Source organism: Manis pentadactyla, chromosome 8 (genome assembly GCF_030020395.1).
Source record: "Manis pentadactyla isolate mManPen7 chromosome 8, mManPen7.hap1, whole genome shotgun sequence".
Lineage (NCBI taxonomy): Eukaryota > Metazoa > Chordata > Mammalia > Pholidota > Manidae > Manis > Manis pentadactyla.
The window spans coordinates 45,582,317-45,605,529 of record NC_080026.1 but is presented as its reverse complement, the minus strand read 5'-3'; the positions used below and the strand labels follow the sequence as shown (position 1 = coordinate 45,605,529).

General features: G+C 42.0%; 1 protein-coding gene across 6 annotated transcripts in view; it reads left to right on the top strand.

The window, feature by feature from the left end:
* CLASP1 (cytoplasmic linker associated protein 1) overlaps nucleotides 1–9,646 on the top strand; it is a 321,777-nt gene extending 312,131 nt beyond the window's left edge. For all 6 annotated transcript variants that reach the window (XM_057505720.1, XM_057505716.1, XM_057505718.1 and 3 more), the window contains one exon: nucleotides 6,626–9,646. In XM_057505720.1, the coding sequence (XP_057361703.1) occupies nucleotides 6,626–6,712 (87 nt within the window). In that variant the 3' untranslated portion in view covers nucleotides 6,713–9,646. The remainder of the gene's footprint in view (nucleotides 1–6,625) is intronic.
* Nucleotides 9,647–23,213: the final 13,567 nt, after the last annotated feature.

Below are 23,213 nucleotides of genomic sequence, written 5' to 3'. Positions count from 1 at the left end.
ATTCGTTTTGCTAATATTTTGTTGAGTATTTTTGCATCTACGTTCATCAGGGATATTGGTCTGTAGTTTTCTTTTTTGGTGGGGTCTTTGCCTGGTTTTGGTATTAGGGTGATGTTAGCTTCATAGAATGAGTTTGGGAGTATCCCCTCCTCCTCTATTTTTTGGAAAACTTTAAGGAGAATGGGTATTATGTCTTCCCTGTATGTCTGATAAAATTCCGAGGTAAATCCATCTGGCCCGGGGGTTTTGTTCTTTGGTAGATTTTTGATTACCGCTTCAATTCCGTTGCTGGTCATTGGTCTGTTTAGATTTTCTGTTTCTCTCTGGGTCAATCTTGGAAGGTTGTATTTTTCTCAGAAGTTGTCCATTTCTCCTAGGTTTCCCAGCGTTTTAGCATATAGGTTTTCATAGTATTCTCTAATAATTCTTTGTATTTCTGTGGGGTCTGTCGTGATTTTTCCTTTCTCGTTTCTGATACTGTTGATTTGTGTTGACTCTCTTTTCTTCTTAATAAGTCTGGCTAGAGGCTTATCTATTTTGTTTATTTTCTCGAAGAACCAGCTCTTGGTTTCATTGATTTTTGCTATTGTTTTATTCTTCTCAATTTTATTTATTTCTTCTCTGATCTTTATTATGTCCCTCCTTCTGCTGACCTTAGGCCTCATCTGTTCTTCTTTTTCCAATTTTGATAATTGTGACATTAGACCATTCATTTGGGATTGCTCTTCCTTTTTTAAATATGCTTGGATTGCTATATACTTTCCCCTTAAGACTGCTTTTGCTGTGTCCCACAGAAGTTGGGGCATAGTGTTGTTGTTGTCATTTGTTTCCATATATTGCTGGATCTCCATTTTGATTTGGTCATTGATCCATTGATTATTTAGGAGCGTGTTGTTAAGCCTCCATGTGTTTGTGAGCCTCTTTGCTTTCTTTGTACAGTTTATTTCTAGTTTTATGCCTTTGTGGTCTGAAAAGTTGGTTGGTAGGATTTCAGTCTTTTGGAATTTTCTGAGGCTCTTTTTGTGGCCTAGTATGTGGTCTATTCTGGAGAATGTTCCATGTGCACTTGAGAAGAATATATATCCTATTGCTTTTGGATGTAGAGTTCTATAGATGTCTTTTAGGTCCATCTACTCTACTGTGTTGTTCAGTGCTTCCGTGTCCTTACTTATTTTCTGCCCGGTGGATCTATCCTTTGGGGTGAGTGGTGTGTTGAAGTCTCCTAGAATGAATGCATTGCAGTCTATTTCCCCCTTTAGTTCTGTTAGTATTTGTTTCACATATGCTGGTGCTCCTGTGTTGGGTGCATATATATTTAGAATGGTTATATCCTCTTGTTGGACTGAGCCCTTTATCATTATGTAGTGTCCTTCTTTATCTGTTGTTACTTTCTTTGTTTTGAAGTCTACTTTGTCTGATATTACTACTGCAACCCGTGCTTTCTTCTCGTTGTTGTTTGCCTAAAATATGTTTTCCATCCCTTGATTTTTAGTCTGTACATGTCTTTGGGTTTGAGGTGAGTTTCTTGTGAGCAGCATATAGATGGGTCTTGCTTTTTTATCCATTCTATTACTCTGTGTCTTTTGATTGGTGCATTCAGCCCATTAACATTTAGGGTGACTATTGAAAGATATGTACTTATTGCCATTGCAGGCTTTAAATTCGTGGTTACCAAAAGTTCAAGGTTAGCCTCTTTAGCATCTTACTGCCTAACTTAGCTCCCTTATTGAGCTGTTATATACACTGTCTGGAGATTCTTTTCTTCTCTCCCTTCTTATTCCTCCTCCTCGATTCTTCGTATGTTGGGTGTTTTGTGCTGTGCTCTTTTTAGGTGTGCTCCCATCTAGAGCAGTCCCTGTAAGATGTTCTGTAGAGGTGGTTTGTGGAAAGCAAATTCCCTCAGCTTTTGTTTGTCTGGGAATTGTTTAATCCCACCATCATATTTGAATGATAGTCGTGCTGGATACAGTATCCTTGGTTCAAGGCCCTTCTGTTTCATTGTATTAAATATATCATGCCATTCTCTTCTGGCCTGTAGGGTTTCTGTCGAGAAATCTGATGTTAGCCTGATGGGTTTTCCTTTATAGGTGACCTTTTTCTCTCTAGCTGCCTTTAAAACTCTTTCCTTGTCCTTGATCTTTGCCATTTTAATTATTATGTGTCTTGGTGTTGTCCTCCTTGGATCCTTTCTGTTGGGGGTTCTGTGTATTTCCGTGGTCTGTTCGATTATTTCCTCCCCCAGTTTGGGGAAGTTTTCAGCAATTATTTCTTCTAAGATACTTTCCATCTCTTTTCCTCTCTCTTCTTCTTCTGGAACCCCTATAATACAGATTTGTTCCTTTTGGATTGGTCACACAGTTCTCTTAATATTGTTTCGTTCCTGGAGAACCTTTTGTCTCTCTCTATGTCAGCTTCTATGCATTCCTGTTCTCTGGTTTCAATTCCATCAATGGCCTCTTGCATCCTATCCATTCTGCTTATAAACCCTTTCAGAGTTTGTTTCATTTCTGTAATCTCCTTTCTGGCATCTCTGATCTCCCTCCGGACTTCATCCCATTTCTCTTGCATATTTCTCTGCATCTCTGTCAGCATGTTTATGATTCTTATTTTGAATTCTTTTTCAGGAAGAGTGGTTAGGTCTGTCTCCTTCTCTGGTGTTGTCTCTGTGATCTTTGTCTGCCTGTAGCTTTGCCTTTTCATGGTGATAGGAATAGTTTGCAGAACTGGGACGAGTGATGGCTGGAAGGACTTCCTTTCTTGTTGGTTTGTGGCCCTCCTCTCCTGGGAGAACAGCGACCTCTAGTGGCTTGTGCTGGGCAGCTGTGCGCAGACAGGGCTTCTGCTTCCTGCCCGGCTGCTATGGAGTTAATCTCCGCTGTTGCTGTGGGCGTGGCCTGGCTCGGGCAGCTACTCCAAAATGGTGGAGTCGCGTTGGAGCAGGAGCTGCTGGGAGGCTATTTATCTCCGTAAGGGGCCTCCCTGCTCCCTGCAGCCCAGGGGTTAGGGTGCCCAGACATCCCGGATTCCCTACCTCTGGATTAAGTGACCCGCCCTGCCCCTTTAAGACTTCCAAAAAGCACCCGCCAAAACAAAACAACAACCACCAAAAAAAAAAAAAAATTTTTTTTTAATTGAAAAAAAAAAAAATAAGGTGGCTGCTCGTTTGTCTTTATTCTCCGGCACCAGCCTCAGGCATCTGCTCATCGTTCTTGCTGCCCTGTTTCCCTCGTATTGGGCTCCCTATTCCTTTAAGACTTCCAAAAAGCGCTCGCCAAAACAAAACAGCAAAAAAAAAAAAAAAAAAAAAAAATTGGTCGCGCACTTTTATTGTGTCCTCCAGCGCCCAGCCTCCGGTGCCCGCTCACTGTTCTTGCTGCCCTGTTTTCCTAGTATCCAGGGCCCCCTGGGCACGTACTGTGTCTGCACTCTGGCCCGGATGACTGGGGCTGAGTGTTGGGCCGTCCTGGGCTCCGTCTCCCTCAGGGAGTTGGGGGGATGGGCGCTCAGCTCCCGCCGGGCCGGGGCTTGTATCTTCGCGAGGCGCTGGGTTCTCTCAGGTGCGGATGTGGTCTGGATATTGTCCTGTGTCCTCTGGTCTTTATTCTAGGAAGGGTTGTCTTTGTTATATTTTCATAGATATATGTTTTTTTGGTAGGAGATTTCCACTGCTCTACTCATGCCGCTATCTTCCGCCCCTGATTGATCTATCTTATAAACTTTTTAAATTAAAATCTGTTTCATCTGATACCAGTATAGCTCCCCTGCACCAGTGGTTACTGTTTGCATGGAGTATCTTCCATTCTTTGACTTTCACCCTACCTGTGTCTTTGGATCTAAACTGAGTCTTTTGTAGACAGCATATACTTGAATTGTTTTGTCTTTTGTTTTGTTTTAATCTGTTATGCCACTCTCCGTCTATTGATTGGAAAGTTTAGCCATTTTCATTTGAAGTAGTTACTGATGAAGTGAGACTCCTGTCATTTCATTGTTTTCTATATGCCTTATAGCTTTTTTGTCCCTCATTTTCTGCATTACCATCTTCTTTTGTGTTTGTTGCCTTTGTGTTTAAATGTTTTGATTTCCTTCTCATTGCCTCTTGTGTATATTCTGCAACTGTTCCTTTGTGATTGCTGTGGGAGTTACATTACATTTGTGATACCCCAAAGTCATAACACTCTAATTTGAAATTTACCAGCTTACTGAGCAAGCTTTATGAACCCCAGCTTTTTCATTTGTACAATATGAGAACCTGTTCTACCTACCTTAAAGGTTTTTTGTGAGGCTGAAACATGATAATCAGTGTTAAAGCTCCTTGTAAACAGTTGAACACATACACATCATTAACTATTATCATTATGTCTTCTTGTACTTGCAATTACATTCTAGACTTGTAGCTGGATGCTTTAGCAGTTTTGAGTTGCAAGTAAGTATAGCAGTGTTTAACAACTTATTTTTAGGCAGACTGTCATAGAAATATAACAAGCCTATCTTCTGGATAATATTTTTTCCTCTTTAAAAACTCTTTGATACAGCAAGTATGTTTCAGAAACCCGCTGTCTTCACTACACTCTGCTAAGGCATGTGGGAAAAGTATAAACCAGTCCTGCCTGCAGCAGCATAAAATCCATTTGGGGACAGGACCAGCACATGAGGAAACTTCTACAGCAGCCCAGGAGTCACCAGCATGTAGTAGACACAGTGGGACAGCCTCCAATTATTTGGTCATGGGCCCATGGAGCAGGAAAAAAGGGAGGGATATCTTGGAGGAAGTGGGGCTAAACTAGACTGGACATGGCAAATTGGGGGTGAGCTGCACAGGGAAACAGGAGCAAACTGTACAAAGGAACAGCATGAACAACTTGGGTAGGAATGGAGAGGGGTGCTCAGGGGACACATTTCTGAATACGGAGCTGCAGTAGGCACATTGAAGTATTCTCATTGTTCTTCATTTTGGAGACAGGGAAATTGAGGTTCAGAAAATGTTTCACCTGAGGTCACATATCTAGTTAGTGGTACAGTTGGTTCTGGAACTCTGTTGCATCTGTTGAGCCACAGGCCAGTGCTTTGTCTAAAATACCAGGGTTTCCCTTAGAACCTGGTTAGCCCTGGATGAATCACAGTGAGCCTTAGAACATTAAAATCGTTATGTAAAATGATGATACTTTCATCATAGCACTGACTATTCTGTAAGAAGTTTTGAGATTTTCAAAGGTGAGGAATGAAAAGCAAGCTGCCCCACGGTGCACATTAACATGGTGTGCCCTGCTGCAGTTGGTGAGGTAAGGCCTGCACTGCAGGCCCCGGCTTGGGGAAGCCCCGCGCTGGGGTGCTGAGTGAAAGTGACCAGTGGCAGAGTGCTGCTGCAGGCCCTGTTGTGGAGAAACACCCCACCACTGTATTTCAGTCTCTACATGTATATGATGGCCCTTTTGTGGGGGTAGTTAGGGAGACAGCCTCTGCGAGGAGCTCTAGGTGGTTGCCCGTCCTGTGCCCACTGGTCATCAGAATGCCCTGCTTCCTTCTGCACCACACATACCACCTGATGGGTTCTAGGGACCAGCCTCTTCTTGCCTGGCTGGCTTACAATTGTGTCAGCCTCACAGCCTGTTTACAAGGCAGGTAAAGAGCTCTGCACGGTAAATGTTTCATTGTTCCCTTAATCTTACAAGTTGTGTGTTACATGGATTTTTATGGAGATTCTGTGTCTGCATATGTCTCTCTGCTTTTATTCTTAATACAATCAGGCAAGTTGTCAACATACTGACTTTATGGCATCCCAACACATATTTTAAGAACATACTATGTTATGTGCTCTTCTGTGTATTTTGAGGGTGTGAGGGGGCTTAAGTTAAAAAATCAAATGAGATCTCAGAGAGGAAAACCCTCTCAGTGTGAAGCACTGTCAGCAGGGTATGTCAGTGTAATGCACTAAGATCTGAGGTGATGTGACTTAGCATCCAGCCTCAGGGAGCTCTGATATGCTGGAGGAGCAAGCAGGTCCACCGCTAACCTGCATGAGGTGGCGTATGCTGATTCACAGTGGGAGTGGAGTGCGCAGGCATTGAAAGGAAGGAGGAAGCACATTCAGATGAACAGATAGGGAGGCTGAGGAGGCAGCCTTCAAGGTAGGTCTCAGATGCACCCATGTTTCCATAGACAGAAATGGTGGACAGAGGTGTGCTTTATGGAAGGAGCAGCATCAGCAAAAATGTGAAGGTTAGAAAACTTGACCTCTAACCTTGGCTCAACTACTTTATCCCTATGGAGCACGGCCTCTCGCCTTCCTTTTCCCATTAGCTTGGACAAGCCATCGCCTGCAACCACCCCTCAATATACATTTCTCAGGAGCCCTTGTGGCCCACCTAGTCATAACACCTCCATTCTCTTGGTCATAACCCATTACCTTTCCCTGTCCTCCAGACACTGACCTCCTCCTTGCAGCTGTGTCCCTAGCACCTGGCAGGTGTGTTGGATGAATGGCAGGCACAGTGAATGTTTGTATAATGAATTTCTCAATTAAGGGACATGCTGTTTTCTTATTGTCACCTGAGGGAATTTTTGGTCCTATTTTCCACTTTCTAATTGCTTTTCCTCCTGCTAATCCATTTTTATCTTCTCTTTCCAGATGAAGTTACTAAACCTATATATAAAGAGGGCCCAAACCACGAACAGCAACAGCAGCTCGTCCTCCGACGTCTCCACACACAGCTAATGGCACCGCCAGGGTGTCTTTGTGTAGCCCTGGAAGCAGATGGTGGTGCCTCTCAGAGACCTCTTCCTTCCCCTCCCCTTCATCAGCTGCCCAGTCAGTACAAGGAGGCCCACAAATATTTATTACAATCAGTATTTTGGTCCCTTCCAGCTTTTGTGTAGAATCTTACTGTTATTGAATGTAAAGGAAGCAAGGCCTGTATTGTAGTCTTCACATGAAACAAAATGAATAAGAACAGAGCCATACTTAGCACATCTCACACAGCCTGCTGCTGCCATTAGCCATGTGTGTGAGGTGCAGTTCAGGAAAACCAGAGCTCTCTCGCCGGTACTCACTAGCAAGTAGCATTTTCTCTTCAGTTAGTGACTGATTTGAAGAGGGTGTGTTAATTTGTGTCTGTTTTTCATCTTAGCTTACTTTCTTAAGGATCTGGCCTGTGGGGCAGACTCCAATTCCTTCCCAACTGATACCATGAAAGGGTTGTACATCTCTAAGTTGTATTTTGAGCCCACTAAGAATGTGAATCCGATCTTGGCAGGAAATGGAGAAAAGCCTGAAGACAGTCTCTTAACAAACACGTGGAGTTTTGCTTTAATATTTAGACTGAGGACTAACTGCTCTCACTTTTAGTTTAGAAGGGCACCCTCCATGTCTCCTTCCAGGACAGGCTCCCAGCCCCTCTGAACAACTCCACTGATGTTGTCCCCACCCCAGAGCTGCCACTTAAAAGAATTCTTGAAGTTTAATAAATACAAACACAAAAGTCAAAATAGATTGATAGCATCACTTAGTAGATGCCTAAAATGGCATTTCATGAAGCATAGAAGATACAGAGCAGTCTAACTACTCAGATCTCGGGGAGACACTGCTTTAGCAAGGCCCCTTCCGCCCCAGCACATGGTGATCAGACGGGGCACCAACTTTTCCCCTCCTCCCCCCTTTGCCTAAGCTGCTCAGCTCTCAGTGTTCTCATCAGTCTGGTAAATGGCAACCCTACCATCCCAGTTTCGGCTTTTAAGATCAAAGAAAAGTCTAGAGAGAGCCAGTATCAGGATCATTTTTTATTAATTTTGTAGACTGAAGTACTTCCTTGATCACCTGTTGAAATAGTCCTTGTTTGAGGAAAAAGTTATGGTGAGTGGCAAATCGCAGAAAAAGAGGATTCGAAACATAGTTTTAGAGTTTGTTTCCTTTTTTTCAATGAGAAATTACCTGAGAAACTACCCCTTTAAAAAATGTATTAAGGGCTTGATTACTCCAATAAAAGTAAGTAGATTTGGAGTCTGGTTAACTTAGTTTTGAGTAAAATTCTTAAAGCCAAATGGAAAATACAGTAAGAAACTGCTTACTGTGCTGTTTTAGATTCTTTAAATTGAGCTGATTTTTCCGCAAGGAAATGCCTATTCTGATGTTAATTTTTAATGAGATGTTTGTTCCCATGCGAAGGCCCTACTGCTGCTCCCTGAAAAGCAGACTGTGTGGTTCTTCCCACTGATCTCCACAGACTCCCTCTTCTCTGACCCTGCAGCTTTTTGATGTTGGAAGTTGTAAAAAAACAATATAGAAAACATAACTTTCCTTCAGAATTTATTTTAGATACTTCGTTTGGAAATAGGCACTGAAAATGAAGGTCCAGGAACAGTGAGGCCAGGGTGCCTTCACTGAAGGAGGTGTGTGCGTGTGTGCATGTCCCGCCAGGGTAGGAGTATCTTGCACATGTAGGAAGTACCTCGCTGCTGTTAGGGGAACTTCAGGGGTGCATTTTAAGTTGTTAAATATTATTGACTTATTTTTAGCTCAAAACATAGCAAAACCAGGCCTTATTTTTGTTGATAGGTACCATTTGTTTGTTAATGTTTCACTAATGGGATTTCCTTTTTACCCTGTACAAGTGAGTCAAAGCACCTTTGGATTACTCCTGTGTTGTACAAGCGTGCACTCTGGCTAGGTTATTGATGAGTTCTTTTATGCCTAATGCATTTAAAAAGGCCTCCCTTCTTCAGCTCGTTGACTCACGGTCTCCATGGTCTGTAGTTGGGAAGAACCTTGACCTTGCCAGATACCCTCATAGTACTCACAGAGGGCTAGCCTTGAAGGTCATTCGCCTGGCCTTCAACCTCCTGACTTAGAGATACAATCACTCACAGGTCTCTTGGCCTCAATCAGAACTACCGCCTGCTGCCTCCACCTTCCTGCAGGGCTCCTGTCTGGATGAAACACCACAAAAGAGCAAAACAACCAAAACTGTTTGCTTCCCTGTGCACCTGATGGTCCAGGGTGCCCAAAACTCACCCGACCCCATGGACAAGGTGGGACAGCTGCTCCCACTTACCCTCAAGCTGCTGCCATTCCTGTTGAAGCCCCCGTGCATCCCACAGGCGCAGGCGAAGATGCGGCTCCCTGCAAGAGCACTAGTGTGCTTCTCCAGACCCGGCGCCCGCAGCCCACCCTGGGGCTGCCTTTCTCTGGCTCATCCTTAGCTTCTCATACCCTGTGCAGGTAATGCAACTGATTTCTATCTTATGCATCTTTTTCTTTCCCTGCCACCCTTTATTTATCAAGCATAATATTACAATCAAAGAACAGCAAATAAGAACTTGTAGAATCCCACCAGGACTTTGCCAGCAGTGATGTTTGGAGATAGCAAACGAAATGCTCTGAAAAATATTGGCTACCAACATAGTTCTGTTGGCACTGTATTCGCATGCATGGACCCCACATCCCCAGGTTGGATTTTTGTTTTTTGTTTTTGTTTTTTGGGGGCTTTTTCATGTCACATCCATATCTGTATTTATATCTCATTTGTTTCACTTTCAAGTGTATCATGGCAAATGTACAGACTTTTTTTGTTAATAATGTGCTAGGATTTGCTAAAAAAGAAAACACAAAAAAAAATCCTTTTGAGTTTGCCCTAGAATAAATGAAACAATTCATCTTCTTGCATCAGAACAGTCTTTTTTGTCACCACACCCCATAGATAGGCTGTCACATCTCCCTAGCATCACACGGCCACATTTATAAAAACCCTGAGGAGACCACATTGAGGGGGAGCACTGTCTCCTCATGAAGTAATCAGGGCTAGGGAAGTATCCTGGCCTGGGTGCCCCCAGGAGCTGCTGCTGCTCAGTGTGCAGTGGAAAGGTTGGGAATAACGATTCCTAATACGCTGTAGTAGCAAGGGACCACCCTTGTCTGAGCAGTGAGAACATCGTCTTCGAGGAATTCTGAGACTGACCTGAGAGCTAAGAGTAGACAGGTCAGTCGGACCTAGGGGATGGCTCTGGAGTGTGTGCTTAGGAGGAACCTGTGCATAGCACCAAGGACACAAACCCACTGCTTTGAAGCCTTACCTGTATTTAAATGGGATTTTTTTTTTAGTTTTCCATCATGTTCCATGATGTATCTCAAATATCACTGCCCTGTGACTGTGAGCCCCCTTCCCCCTGTGGCCCTCCATCTCCTACCCAATTGACATGCCCCCTCCTTGGGCAAGTCACATCACTTCCTGCCTTGGACTTTACATGTGTAAACTGGAATGAAAAGAACCTCAGGGAGGTGCTGTGAGAATTAATTGAGATGATGTAGGTAAAGCCCCTGCCGTTCCTCATGCCTGTGGAGTGGGAAACGGGAAGGTGAGGTCAGCTCCAAGCCTGCATGTAGTCAGCATGTTACTCATTAGGAAGTGTGGGAAACCCCCAGCGATGGACCATGTACAAGCGGGCAGGCAGCACAGCTTTCTATATCTGGATCTGTAACCCCTGGTACCATTGCCCTTCCTTATTCCAGGGCAGCCAAGAAGTCCTTGCCATCTTGAAGAGGGTCCCAGACTGTGGTGGTGGGGGTAGGCAGAACAGAGGCCCACTGAGATCAGCATTTCTTGGCTTTGGGAATCTGAATGGGCTTTTCTCCAGAAAAATTGCACATTTTCATTCAGTTTTGCACTCAGAGAAGCTTCTGGGATCCCAGGAAGCTATGCGGGGTTTCTAGGGTGAAAAACTGACTTACCGACCACTGCTTTTGATGTTCTTGGATCATTGATGGAGGCAGGAAAGGGTGGTTGATGGACATTAATACCATTTGTGAGGCACTTAGACTTTTGAAAAATTCTCATCTGTGGCATCTTACTGATTTTACACCAATCCTGAGATGCAGACAAGGGACCTGCTATCTTGGGCAAACTGGATACATGGCCCCTTGGGCAGAAAGCTCCCTGCTTGGGGGAAGGCTCTCTCTGCAGAGCCTTAGCCCAAACTCTACCTGGCCTTTCCATTTCCTCCAGTATTTATTAACTCATACTAAAGTGGCTCCAGGCAAGAACGGACAAAGGTCATGTGAATGGGCATCTAATCCCAGATTATGTATTTAAAAACATTAAAATGCTTCCACACCAGTGCCCTCAGACACGAGGCCTGCTGCCAGCACTGAGGCTTAGAAGGTTGACTTTTGGGCTCTGGAGGGATCGCATTCCTGGGTAAAGACCCAGCAGTTCTGGGATGCCCCTGCCACCCCCACAGCAGGGTTTGGGCTGTGTGCCTCCACAGCCACCTCTGCCTGGGGGGTGAGGTGGGGGTGCTTGGAAGACTCGCTGGTGTCTCCAATACCAACACCCAGTCAGTGTCTCTCTGGGCTCCTGCTTTGCTGATCTGCAGGCCTGCCAGTTCCACACTGGGCATAACTGTGATACTGGATGCTTGCTGTGTGTAAGGCTCTGTTCCAGGGCTCCACTGAGTTATCTGGTTTAATCTTCGTAACAGCCCTATGACGTTTGTGTGATGATTGTTCTCATTTTACAGATAGAAGACAGAAGGGAGGTTGAACTTGCCCAGGGTCATAGAGCTGACAAAAGGCAGAGCTGGGGTTCAAACCCAGGAAGTCTAGATTGCACCAGTCTCACCTTGTGCCTCTGTCCCATCTCTGAGTCTCTGTTCTATTTCCCATCTGCCTAACTCTTGTGAGCAAGTTTGGGTGGTCCTTGTCACAGGCCTGCTGAGCTGTTTGACCCCGTGCTCATGGCAGCGTGGTTCTGGAGCACCCTGGGATATACTCACCAGGTCTGGCAAGGGGGAAAGACCCTCTTTGGTACAAGAAGTCTGGGTCTGGAATCTAACTCTGTTTCGGGGGTCTATGACTTTAGCCCAAATGACTCCAGCTTAGGATGACCTGTTTCTTCCTCTGTGAAATCCTAGGGTGGGGCACTGTGAGTTTGGTGGGATTCTACCTCCCAGCAGCATCTCCTCTTCTTGCCTGTTCTGGTGCTTCTTGGCAATCCTCTCCATCCTCTCCATAGGCACCATTCCCCGCAACACCTTCCCACACCTGCTGGGTCCTGACAGCCAGGTTTTATCTCCTTTGAGCTCCAGACTCACAAACCTGACTGGTGTCTTGATCTCTCCACATGAACAATCTCATGGGCCGCTCAAGTGGAGGATTTCCACAGTCAGACTTTTGAGCTGGTCTCCCATTTTGGAAAATAGTCGCTCCACTCACCCGGATGCCAGTGCCAGGCTCCTTGCCTTATCTTCCATGGTCTCCTTCAGCTCCCCGCTCCCCAAGCCTGTGACCCCCACCTCCAAAGTGGGTCTTAACTCCTTGGCTCTCTTGCCCCTCATGACCTCCACTAGCCCAGGCCTTCTCTCTCAGCTGCATGGCTGTAGACAGGCTGCTCAGTCTTGCTTCCCCTCTACACTCCTGAAGGTGCACTGTGGCTTCTTCTTGTTTTTAAATGCTCATCCCTTCACTCGAAACTGCAGTGGCCACACACACACACACACACACCCCTATGCGCACACCTCTCATCTAACTTCTACAGACTCTAGGTCTCAGCTTAATTGACAGCTCATTACTTCTTTGGAAAAGAATCTAAATTATTCCCTTTACTATTTTTGCCGAACATGTATCACACATTTTATAACTGTTACATGATTATTTGTCTGTTTTGCCTATATCATGGATAAGAACTGGGCCTCATTTGCTCTGTATTCCTAACACTGAACCCACATGACTGGCCCACAGTAGATCATACCAAAACAAGATAGCCCACAGGAACCCTAAGAAGAGGACGGATAAAGACTTGTGGAATATTAATATAATGAGATCCAGTACAGAAGTGAAGATGAATGACCTACAGTTGCCATTTATCAACACAGATGAATCTTAGAAATACCATTCAAGGAAAAAGAGAGCCATGGAATAATGTGTAGAGTGTCATACCACTTTTTTAAAGGTGAAAATAACCAAAACTAAATAACCGTGTGTCTTTTATAGCCACGTATGTTGTAAAACCCAAAAGGGTAAGTAGATAAGAAACAAATTTAGAAGAGTGCTTGTTTGCTTTGGAAGTCAGGTGTCAACAATCCAGAACTAACAAAACCAGATCAATAAAATAGTATTAAGAACTGGTTATGCACAAAAGTTCACAAACTGGGAGCTTTCAAATCCAAAACTAATATACAGCTCAGAGGCTTATATGGTAGAAATGCTGTCAGAGCTTGGCAATCAGTTATTACAATAGGGGTTTTGAGACATTGGGAATGGTTAGCAGTGATTATTTCATGCTGTTTTAGGAAGGCATCTTTATCATTACCAGACTGACGTGTTTTTATTAAGTTTTTTCACTTATGTTTGTGAAGTAAGCTAAATTTAGTTTTGCTTACGAAGCTTACATAGTTTTGTGTGCTCAGAATTTTCAAGCTTGGTCTCCATTTTGTATTTTGCTTTAACGTGAGGCAATAGAATGAGGAGGAACAGACAGCTCAGCTCAGTTAAGTGATGATGATGCTCTGGCTCATAATTTGGGTGGTGGGTTCATGGGTGTTCATTTTATTTTTACAGCTCATACTAGATATGTATTTTTCTTTTGTATTAAGTATTTCATAACTTTTTAAAAGTTATGTGTGAGAATACTATTATACAGTGATTCAGATGAATGTCCTATTAGTTTTTTGGATTATCATAGACATAGAAACCCCCAAATTTTTAATTCTTTGACAAAATTTTCATACCCTGAGAATACATCTGTGGACCACCATTCAATGAATGCCATGCTACATGACACCATCCAGTGTCCTAACAGGCCTGTGTCTGAGGGGACAGCCTTAGTACAGGATACCATCACCCTTTACAGGAACCCTTTCTGCACATGGCAGTGGGGCAGGGGTGAGTACAGAGGATCTTCCCAGCACCAGTTTCCCCAGCCCCTTAGGCCGCTAGATAGAGAGCACTATTCCCTTTGGTTTCTGTTCCTGCTCAGCTCACTCCTCTCCCCCCTGGTCCTTATATTACTGATCACAAAGGTCCTGCTTTGTTAGCCAAGTCAGGTCCCTTATACTCTGTGTGAGACATTTTCCAAAAAGATGGGAAAGAGAACCTGAGAGAGACATAACCAGAGTGGGAAGTGCACAGGGAGATGGCTGCTTTAGAAACATGTCACAAAAGAGAGGTGTTAAGTCTGGAGAGGACTGGCTTGCTTGACCCCTTTCCCAACCCTCCTAGCATGCCTAACTCTACTGCTGAGCCAAACTCTGTTGATGCTGGCTTCCATATGTAAATAGGTTTTGCCACAGAGATGTTCCTTACAAGATGGGAAGCAGCTTTTACTGAGGATAGATACAACAGTGGTGACATTTGGTTCTTGGGGGACAGCTCAGGTACAAGTTACAGTTTGTTCACAGTGTCATAGCTACCAAGCAGCAAGGGAAGCATCAAGTTTTGTCTGCTTATCTGGAAGGGGATTTTGCCTGTCTGCTGTTATCCTAGTGAGTGGCACCCAGCCTGGTCTCCTGGCTCTCCTGAAGATAAGGTCCACTACAAGGCTCTTTGTAGGAAACTGACTGAAGGGGACTCCATCATTCGTAATGGAGAACCCTGAGCAGCAGTGAGAGTGAACCCAAAACATCCAGCTGAACATAAAACAACTAAATAAATAAACCATGGCTTAGCCTTTTAATGAAATACTGTTCAGCTGTGTAAAAGCATATGTCCAAAAAATTCTTAAATACATGGAAGAATGCTTACAAATACATGGAAGAATGCTTACAAAGAAAATGAAGAGATAGGATTTCTTCTGATCATGGTATACTAGATAATTTTGATTAAACCGTTTTACAGTAGGGAGCTAAAAAACTGGAAAAAATATTTTGAAAATGTGAAACATCAGAGAATAAGGCACTGAAAAATTACTAGGACTTTCTGAGAATTAGTGTAACAAGATGGAAATGTGAAGAGATTAACCTACCATTTAGGGCAACTTGGGTCCTCAGGGGTGTTTGCTGATCCAGAAGAGAGAACTAAGGCGACTGGAACAATGCTTCTGACCACCTCCCTCCCTTAAGGAGAAGTGCCGTGATCCAGACTGTAAGGCCTCAAGTTCCTGGCAAAAACAAACAGAAAACTTCTCTGGAGGAAGATTCATTCAAAAATGCGTTACAGGGACACTGTAAGCCTAAACATGAAAGGGAAAATAATATATCTTTGAAAGGATAATTGGGATTATCTAAATGACCACAAAGTAGGGACTATTTTTAAATAGGACACAGAGCAACTGTCATAAAGAGATGGATTGATAACTAAAAGTTATAACTCCTAGTCATAAAAGGAATCATTAAAAGAATGAAAGGTTATGAAAATACATTTGATATGTATTTAACCACAAAAGGCCTCAATATCAAGATACAGGAGACAAGGTAGAAAAGATGGCAGGCAGGAAGGCAAAGTGGAAACCCCCTCCCACACACACAAAGGAAGCAACTACAGCAAATACAACTGACCCTGAAAATGACTGAAGCCTGCAGGACAGACCACCTGCACCAGGTGAAGAGGAGAAGACCCCACAGAGAAGGATAAAGTGGCAGAGTCAGGATCAATTGGAACCCCCGCCTTTCCCCCCAGTCCAGCTCACAAGCAGAAGGAAGAGGAGTGGAGTGGGGAGGGGCTAAGCACTTAGAAACCTGCACACCTGGCCCTAGAGATCTGCTCTGGGAACAGGAGTCCACATTGCATTGGGTTCTGGTGATTAACGGGGCTGGATACCAGAAGTCGCTGGAGCACTCAGGGAGGCTGAGACTCTAGCTGCTTGTGGAGAACAAGCCCATTCCTTCAGTCCCACTGGGACTCAACACAGATGCAGCAGTTTGAAAGGTTTGCCAGCAGCAGGAGGGACTCCAAAGGGGCAAGGGTTGTATGATACTCGAGGGACCCCTGAATGTTCCATACCCCTTGCCGGTGGCTCAGCCCCAAAGCACTTCCCTGCCCACCTGCCTGGCAGGGAGAGGAGGCTTTACTGCTGCCTGGTAGGCACTGGGAGGCTTTCCCAGCTTCTTGGCCCCTGGCCCACCCAGTGCTGCATGCCCCTCTGTTGCCACATGTCTAACTACCGTGTGCCTGCCCCAGAGCTTCATGACTGCCCTGCTCACTACATTAACAGCAGTGCTGCCATAGCTTCAGGACAGAAGGAGGCCTCACCTACAAGGATCCCAGCAGAAGTCACTGCTCCTATCACAAAGGGCCAGCTGAGGCAAACTGCCAACCACTAGGCACTGAGATAGACCACTGCCAGCTGATAGAAAGTGGGCCCCATCTATAGGCCTACCAACAGCAACTGGGGCTCCACCACAAAGTGTAAAGAGTCGACCTGCTGAGTACCACAGGACACCTTCCTCATAAAGCCATTACTCTAGAACAGGATCCATAGCAGATCAATTTAATACAAAGGAAGAATCACAGAAACTCAGACAAAATGAAGAGGCAGAGGAATATGTTCCAAACAAAACTACAAGATAAGACACTAGAAGGAGGGCTAAATGAAATGATCATCAATTTTCTTGATAAAGATTTCAAAGTAACAGTCATAAATATGTTCACAGATCTGTAGAAAAATATAGAAGATTTCAGGAAGGACTTCACCAAAGTGATAACAAGAGCTGAAAAAGCCACTCAGAACTGAAGAATGCAGTAACTGAAATGAAAAATAAAATGGAGGGAATAAATAATAGATTGCTGCAAGTAAAGGAGACAATCAATGAGATGGAAATGAGAGAATAGGAACACAAGTTGAGGAGCAGAGAGGAAAAGAATCTCTAGGAATGAAAGAGCTGAGAGCTGTGTGACAACTCCAAATGAAATAATACTCACATAACGGGTACCAGAAGGAGAAGAGAGAGACAAAGGGATAGAAAGTTCCTTTGAGGAAATAATTGGTGAAAACTCCCCCAGTCTAAGGAAGGAAGTAGATGTCCAGGTCATGAATGTACAGAGAGCCCCTAAGAAAATGAAACCCCAAGAAGACAACCCCAAGACATAATAATTAAAATGAAAAAGATTAAGGATAAAGATAGGGTATTGAAAGCATCCAGAGAGAGAAAAAAAAATACTTAAAAGGGAAACCCCATTAGACTATCAGCAGAAACTTTACAGGCCAACTGGGGAGTGGCATGAAATATTTAATGTACTGAAACACAAGGACCTTCAACTAAGAATCCTTTATCCAGAAAGAGTATCATGCAAATTTGAAGGAGATTAACCACTTCCCATATAAATGAAAGCTGAAGGAATTTATGACCACTGAACTGCCATTACTGTATATGTTAAAGGGACTTCCGTAGATGGAAATGTACTTGAGCCTAAATAGTTTTCACCAGTGAAGTAAACCCATGGTAAAGGTAGTTGACCAATTACATACCAAGCAAGTATGAAATTAAAACACAATGAAAGTAGTAAAACCAACTATACACAAAATCAGTCAAGGGTTACACAAAAAAAATGCAAATTATGACATCTAATATATAAACTGGAGGAAGAAGATAAGGAAGTACTTTGGAAACAAGGCACTGAACAACACATTAGATATCTATAGGACATTCCACCCAAAAGCAGCAGGATACACATTCTTCTCAAGTGCACATGGAACATTCTCCAGAATAGGTCATATACTAGGCCACAAAAGGAACCTCAATAAATTCCAAAAGATTGAAATCCTACCAACCAACTTCTCAGACCATAATGCTATGAAACTAGAAGTAAAGAAAAAAGCCCACAAACATGGAGACTAAACTTGTTTCTAAATAACCAATGGATCAATGAACAAATCAAAACAGAAATCAAGTAATACATGGAAACAAGACAAGAACACAACAGCCCCAAATCTGTTGGACATGGAGAAAAGTACGTAACAATACAGGTTTATCTCAAGAAATAAGAACAATCCAAATAAGGAGTGTAAACTCACAATTAAACTAGAAAAAGAAGAACAAATGAAACCCATATTTGTTAGGAGAGGCATAATAAAGATCAGAGCAGAAATAAATAAAAGAGAAGAATAAAATAACAGAAAAAACAAGTGAAACCAAGAGTTGGTTCTTTGAGAAAATAAAAATAGACAAACCCCTAGCCAAACTTATAAAGAATAAAAAGAATACATAAAATCAGAAATGAAGAAGGAATAATCACAATGGATACATAGAAATACAAAGAATTATTAGAGAATTCTATGAAAAATTACATGCAAATAAATTGGACAACTTAGAAGGAATGGACAAATTGCTAGAAAAATACAACCTTCCAAGATTGACCCAGAAAGAAACAGAAAATCTGAACTGACCAATTGCTAGCAATTAAATTGAATTGGTAATCAAAAAATTCCCAACAAACAAAAGTCCAGGACCAAATGGCTTCACAGCTTAATTCTCATAAACATTTAAAGAAGAGCTAATACCTCATCCTTCTTAAATTATTTCAAAAAGTAGAAGAGGAAGGAATACTTCCAAACTCATTCTATGAGGCCAGCATCACTCTAATACCAAAACCAGATAAAGACACCACAGAAAGGAAATTTTAGACCAATATCCCTGATAAGCATAGATAAAAAAATGCTCAACAAAATATTAGCAAACTGAATTCAAGAATATATCAAAAGGATCACCCATCATGACCAAGTGGGATTTTATTCCAGGGGCGCAAGAATGGTATATGTAAATCAATAATATCATACACTACATTAAGAAAAAGAGGGATAAAAACTACACGATCATGTCAATAGACACTGAAAAAATATTTGACAAAATTCAACATCCATGATAAAAATTCCCAATAAAATGGGCACAGAGGATACATACCACAACATAATAAAAGCCATTTACAACAGACCCACAGCTAACATACTCAGTGGTGAAAAGCTGAAAGCTTTCTAAGATTGGGAACAAGACAAGGATGTCCACTCTCACCACCTTTATTCAACATAATACTGGAGGTCCTAGCCATGGCAATCAGATAAGACAAAGATAAAAGACATCCAGATTGAAAAAGGAGAAGTTAATATGTTACTATTTGCAGATGACATGATACTATATATAGAATACCCTAAAGATTCCACCAAAAAACTGTTAGAACTAATAACTGGATTCAGCAAAGTTGCAGGATACAAAGTTAATAAGCAGAAATCTGTTGCATTTCTATATACTAACAATTAGCAGAAAGAGAAATCAGGAAAACAATTCCATTTACAATTGCATCGAAAAGAATAAAATACCTAGGAATAAACCTAATCAAGGAGGTGAAAGACCTGTACTCTGAAAATTGTAAGACACTCATGAGAGAAATTAAAGAAGACACAAGTAAATGGAAATCTATCCCGTGCTCATAGATAGGAAGAGTTAATATTGTCAAAATGGCCATCCTGCCCAAAGCATTTTACCAATTCAGTGCAATCCCTATCAAAAATATCAATGACATTTTTCAATGAACTAGAGCAGATAATCCTAAAATTCATATGGAACCATCAAAAACTGAATAGCCAAAGCAATCCTGAGAAAGAAGAACAAAGCTGGGGGTACTACACTACAGAGTCCAGGTATAAACCCACACCTATGTGGTCACTTAACATATGATAATGGACCCATGAATATACAATAGGGAAAAGACAGTCTCTTCAATAACTAATGTTAGAAAAACTGGACAGATACATGCAAGAGAATGAAACTGGGTTGCTATCTAATACCATTCACAAAAGTAAACTCAAAATGGATTTAAGATGTAAGACATAAGCCATAAAACTCAAAGAATAAAATGTGCAAAAATCTCTTGAACATAAGTATGAGCAATTTTTGCCTGGACACATCTCCTTAGGCAAGGAAAAAAAAATGAACTAGTGGGACTACATCGAACTAAAAAGCTTCTGTACATCAAAGGGCACCATCAAGAGAAGAAAAAGGCAACCCACAGTATGGGAGAATATATTCACAAATGATTTATCTGATAAGGGGTTAACATCCAAAATATATAAAGAACTCATATGCCTCAACACCAAGAAAACCAAATAACCTGAATTTAAAAATGGGCAGCTGACCTGAAAAGACATTTTCCAAAGAAGAAATTCAGATGGCCAACAGGCACATGAAAAGATGTTCTCATTCACTAATTATAAGGGAAATGCAAATCAAAACCACAAGGAGATATCACCTCACACCAGTTAGAATGGCCGCTATCTAAAAGACAAGGAATAACAAGTGTTAGTGGGGATGTGCAGAAAAGGGGACCCTCCTACACTGTTGGTGGGAATGTAAATTGGTGCAGCTGCTGTGGAAAGCAATATGAAGGCTCCTCAAAAAACTAAAAATAGAAATACCATTTGACCCAAGCAATTCTACTTCTAGGAATTTACCCAAAGAAAAGAAAATTGTTGATTTGAAAAGATATATGCACCCCTATGTTTATTACTGCATTATTTACAACAGCCAAGTTAGGGAAGCAACCAGTGTCCATCAATAGATAATTAAGTAAAGAAGATATGACACACATACAGAAGGGGATATTATTCAGCCATAGAAAAGAGAGAAATCCTGCCATTTGCAACAACATGGATGGACCTAGAGGGTATTATTATGCTCAGTGAAATAAGCCAGGCAGAGAAAGACAAATACCATATTTCACTTATTTGTGGAATATAAAAACAAAACAAAATGAACAAAATAGCAGTAGACTCATAGACACTGAGAAGTGACTGATCGTTTTCATGGGGGAGTGGTGGGGGACTATAAGGGCACAGGTGTGGTAGTACAGCATGGAGAATATAGCCAATGATTCTGAACATCTTCCTATGTTGACTGATAGTAACTGCACCAGTTGGGGGGGGTAGGATTTAATAATATGCATAACTTGAGCCACTGTTGTATACTTGAAACCAGTATAAGATTGTAAATCAACAAGAAAAAACACTCTAGAAGAGAAGCAGGTAATAGGCTAGTGTCTTGTAAAACTAGATAGCCAAATGAGAGTTAAGAAAAGGTGCTCAGCTTATCAGTAATCAGGGAAATGCAAATTAAGGCCACAGGGAGATACTTCACTTGAATGGCTAAGGTTAAACAGCAGTGCCAAGAATGGGGTGTTGGTCATTCTCATATAAACGGTTTGGAAATCCAGACAGTACTTGTGAAGTTGAGCAAGATGTATCCTATGATGTAATAATTTTACTCTATCTATTCACCCAACAGAAAAGTATTGGGGCACTAGGAGACACAAGAATGTTTATAAAAGCATTCTGTATAATATTCCTTTCTCCCAAAAAACCCCCAAACCCTGTCAACAATCCAAATGTCTATCAGCAGCAGAATGGATAATTAAACTACTGTGTTTTCATGCAATGCAACACTTCACAGTGATAAAAATAAACTACACCTATCAAACATAATGCTCACCAAGTAGCCAGACAGAAATAAATACAAATGGTATAATTATATAAAGTTCTGAAATACAAGGAATAACCTACAGTGTTTACTGATGAATACTTAGTAGGTGAAAGTATAAAGAAAATCAAGGGAGAGAACAAATCAAGATTCCACAAAAATTACCCATGTGAATATCTGCTATGAATATTTTTAGCCACGAACATTTACCCTTGTTTTAGCCTGACTTGTGTTCAGTAACTATGTAATGCCATTGGTGGTGTGGTGTTCTAACATTCTTAATATATATGAAGCACACTTCTCTATCAAAGAGAAAAATTAATAATAAAAAATAGTATTGCCCCCCAAAAAGGTCAACCTAGTCTACTTATGGAAAAATCTGTTTCCCACTGCTTTGCAGCACCACTACTGTCACAAATCAAATGTCCAAATACGCATTAATCTGCACTCAATCAGGACAAGGTTTATCTTTAGTGAAAGAAAGGGGGTCATGGGAAGGAGTGGTTGGCTGTGTCTAGGGTGCTGGCAAGGCTCTGTTTTTGTTCTGAGTGATAGTTACATAGATGTTAACTTTGTAGTGATTCGTAAAGTGAAACATTCATGTTCTATGCACTTTTCTGTGCATTTATATATACTTGAGCCATATATACTATATAATCTCAACTATGAAATTATATATATAGATATGTATGTATAAAGTAATATACCATAGTTTAATTTATAATTGTCTTGGATTGTAGGAACATGGATGTTTCTTCTGGTTTATGATATTTTCCTGTACTTTCCAAGTTTTCTTCACTGAGTCTGTATTACTTTTATAAGCAGAAATAAAAATAGCATTAACAAAAATCTTCCCAGATTCAGCAAAAAAGAAAAGAAAAATAAAGAGAAAGGTTGCAGGTGAAGCAAATATGGCTGATTTTTTAACCACTTTTGGGCTCGGGAAGTGCCCATAGGGGTATTCTTTACACTTTTCATTTAACCTTTTTTGTGTATTAAGACATTTTTCATAGTAAAAAGTTTTTTTTTTTTTTAAGTCCCTGAAGGAGGACAGTTCATGGTGGGAGGCAGTGTAATTTGCCCCAAAGAAGGAGATGGAATGACAAAGGTGGGCATCCCAGGGAGGTTTCTATCTTCCTAGAATCCTGAGGGAAAGAGTTGGGTCTGAGGTGCCCAAGTTGTTTCTTGGAAACCAGATTGTTTAGATCTTTTTTTCTTAGTATGTTTATTTCCAAGTTGGCCTCCCTCAGGATCTCATAATGTCTGTGAATCCAAGTTGTAGAGAAGGCAGCATTTCACTGCAGGGTTCAGCCCCTCTCCTGGGCGACTATAGGACTGACCCACCTCCCCAAATTATTTGGCCACTAGTGTTACGAGCTGAGCTGTGTCTCCTCCACTGCCCTCAAATTCATGTTGAAGTTCTAATTCCCAGTACCAAATGAGACTGTCTTGGGTGATTAGTTGAAGAGGTAATTAAGTTAAGATGGGGTCATTAGAATGGGCCCTAATCCTGTACGGTGTCTTTATAAGAAGAGGAAATTTGGATATACAAAGAGACACCAGGGATGTGTGTACACACAGGAAAGACGATGTGAAGACACAGCCAGAAGGTAACCATTGGCAAGCCAAGGAGAAAGTCCACAGAACAAAACCAGTCCTGCCTCCAGAAATGTGAAAAAATAACTTTCTGTTGTTGAAGCCAGCCCAGTCTGTGATATTTGTTATGGTAGCTCTAGCCAACTAGTACACTGGATATAGTTCTCAAGGCCAGGCCATTCTGAGTCCCAGGACCTGGAGTGGCCCAAGGACATTTTCCTCATCAACACACC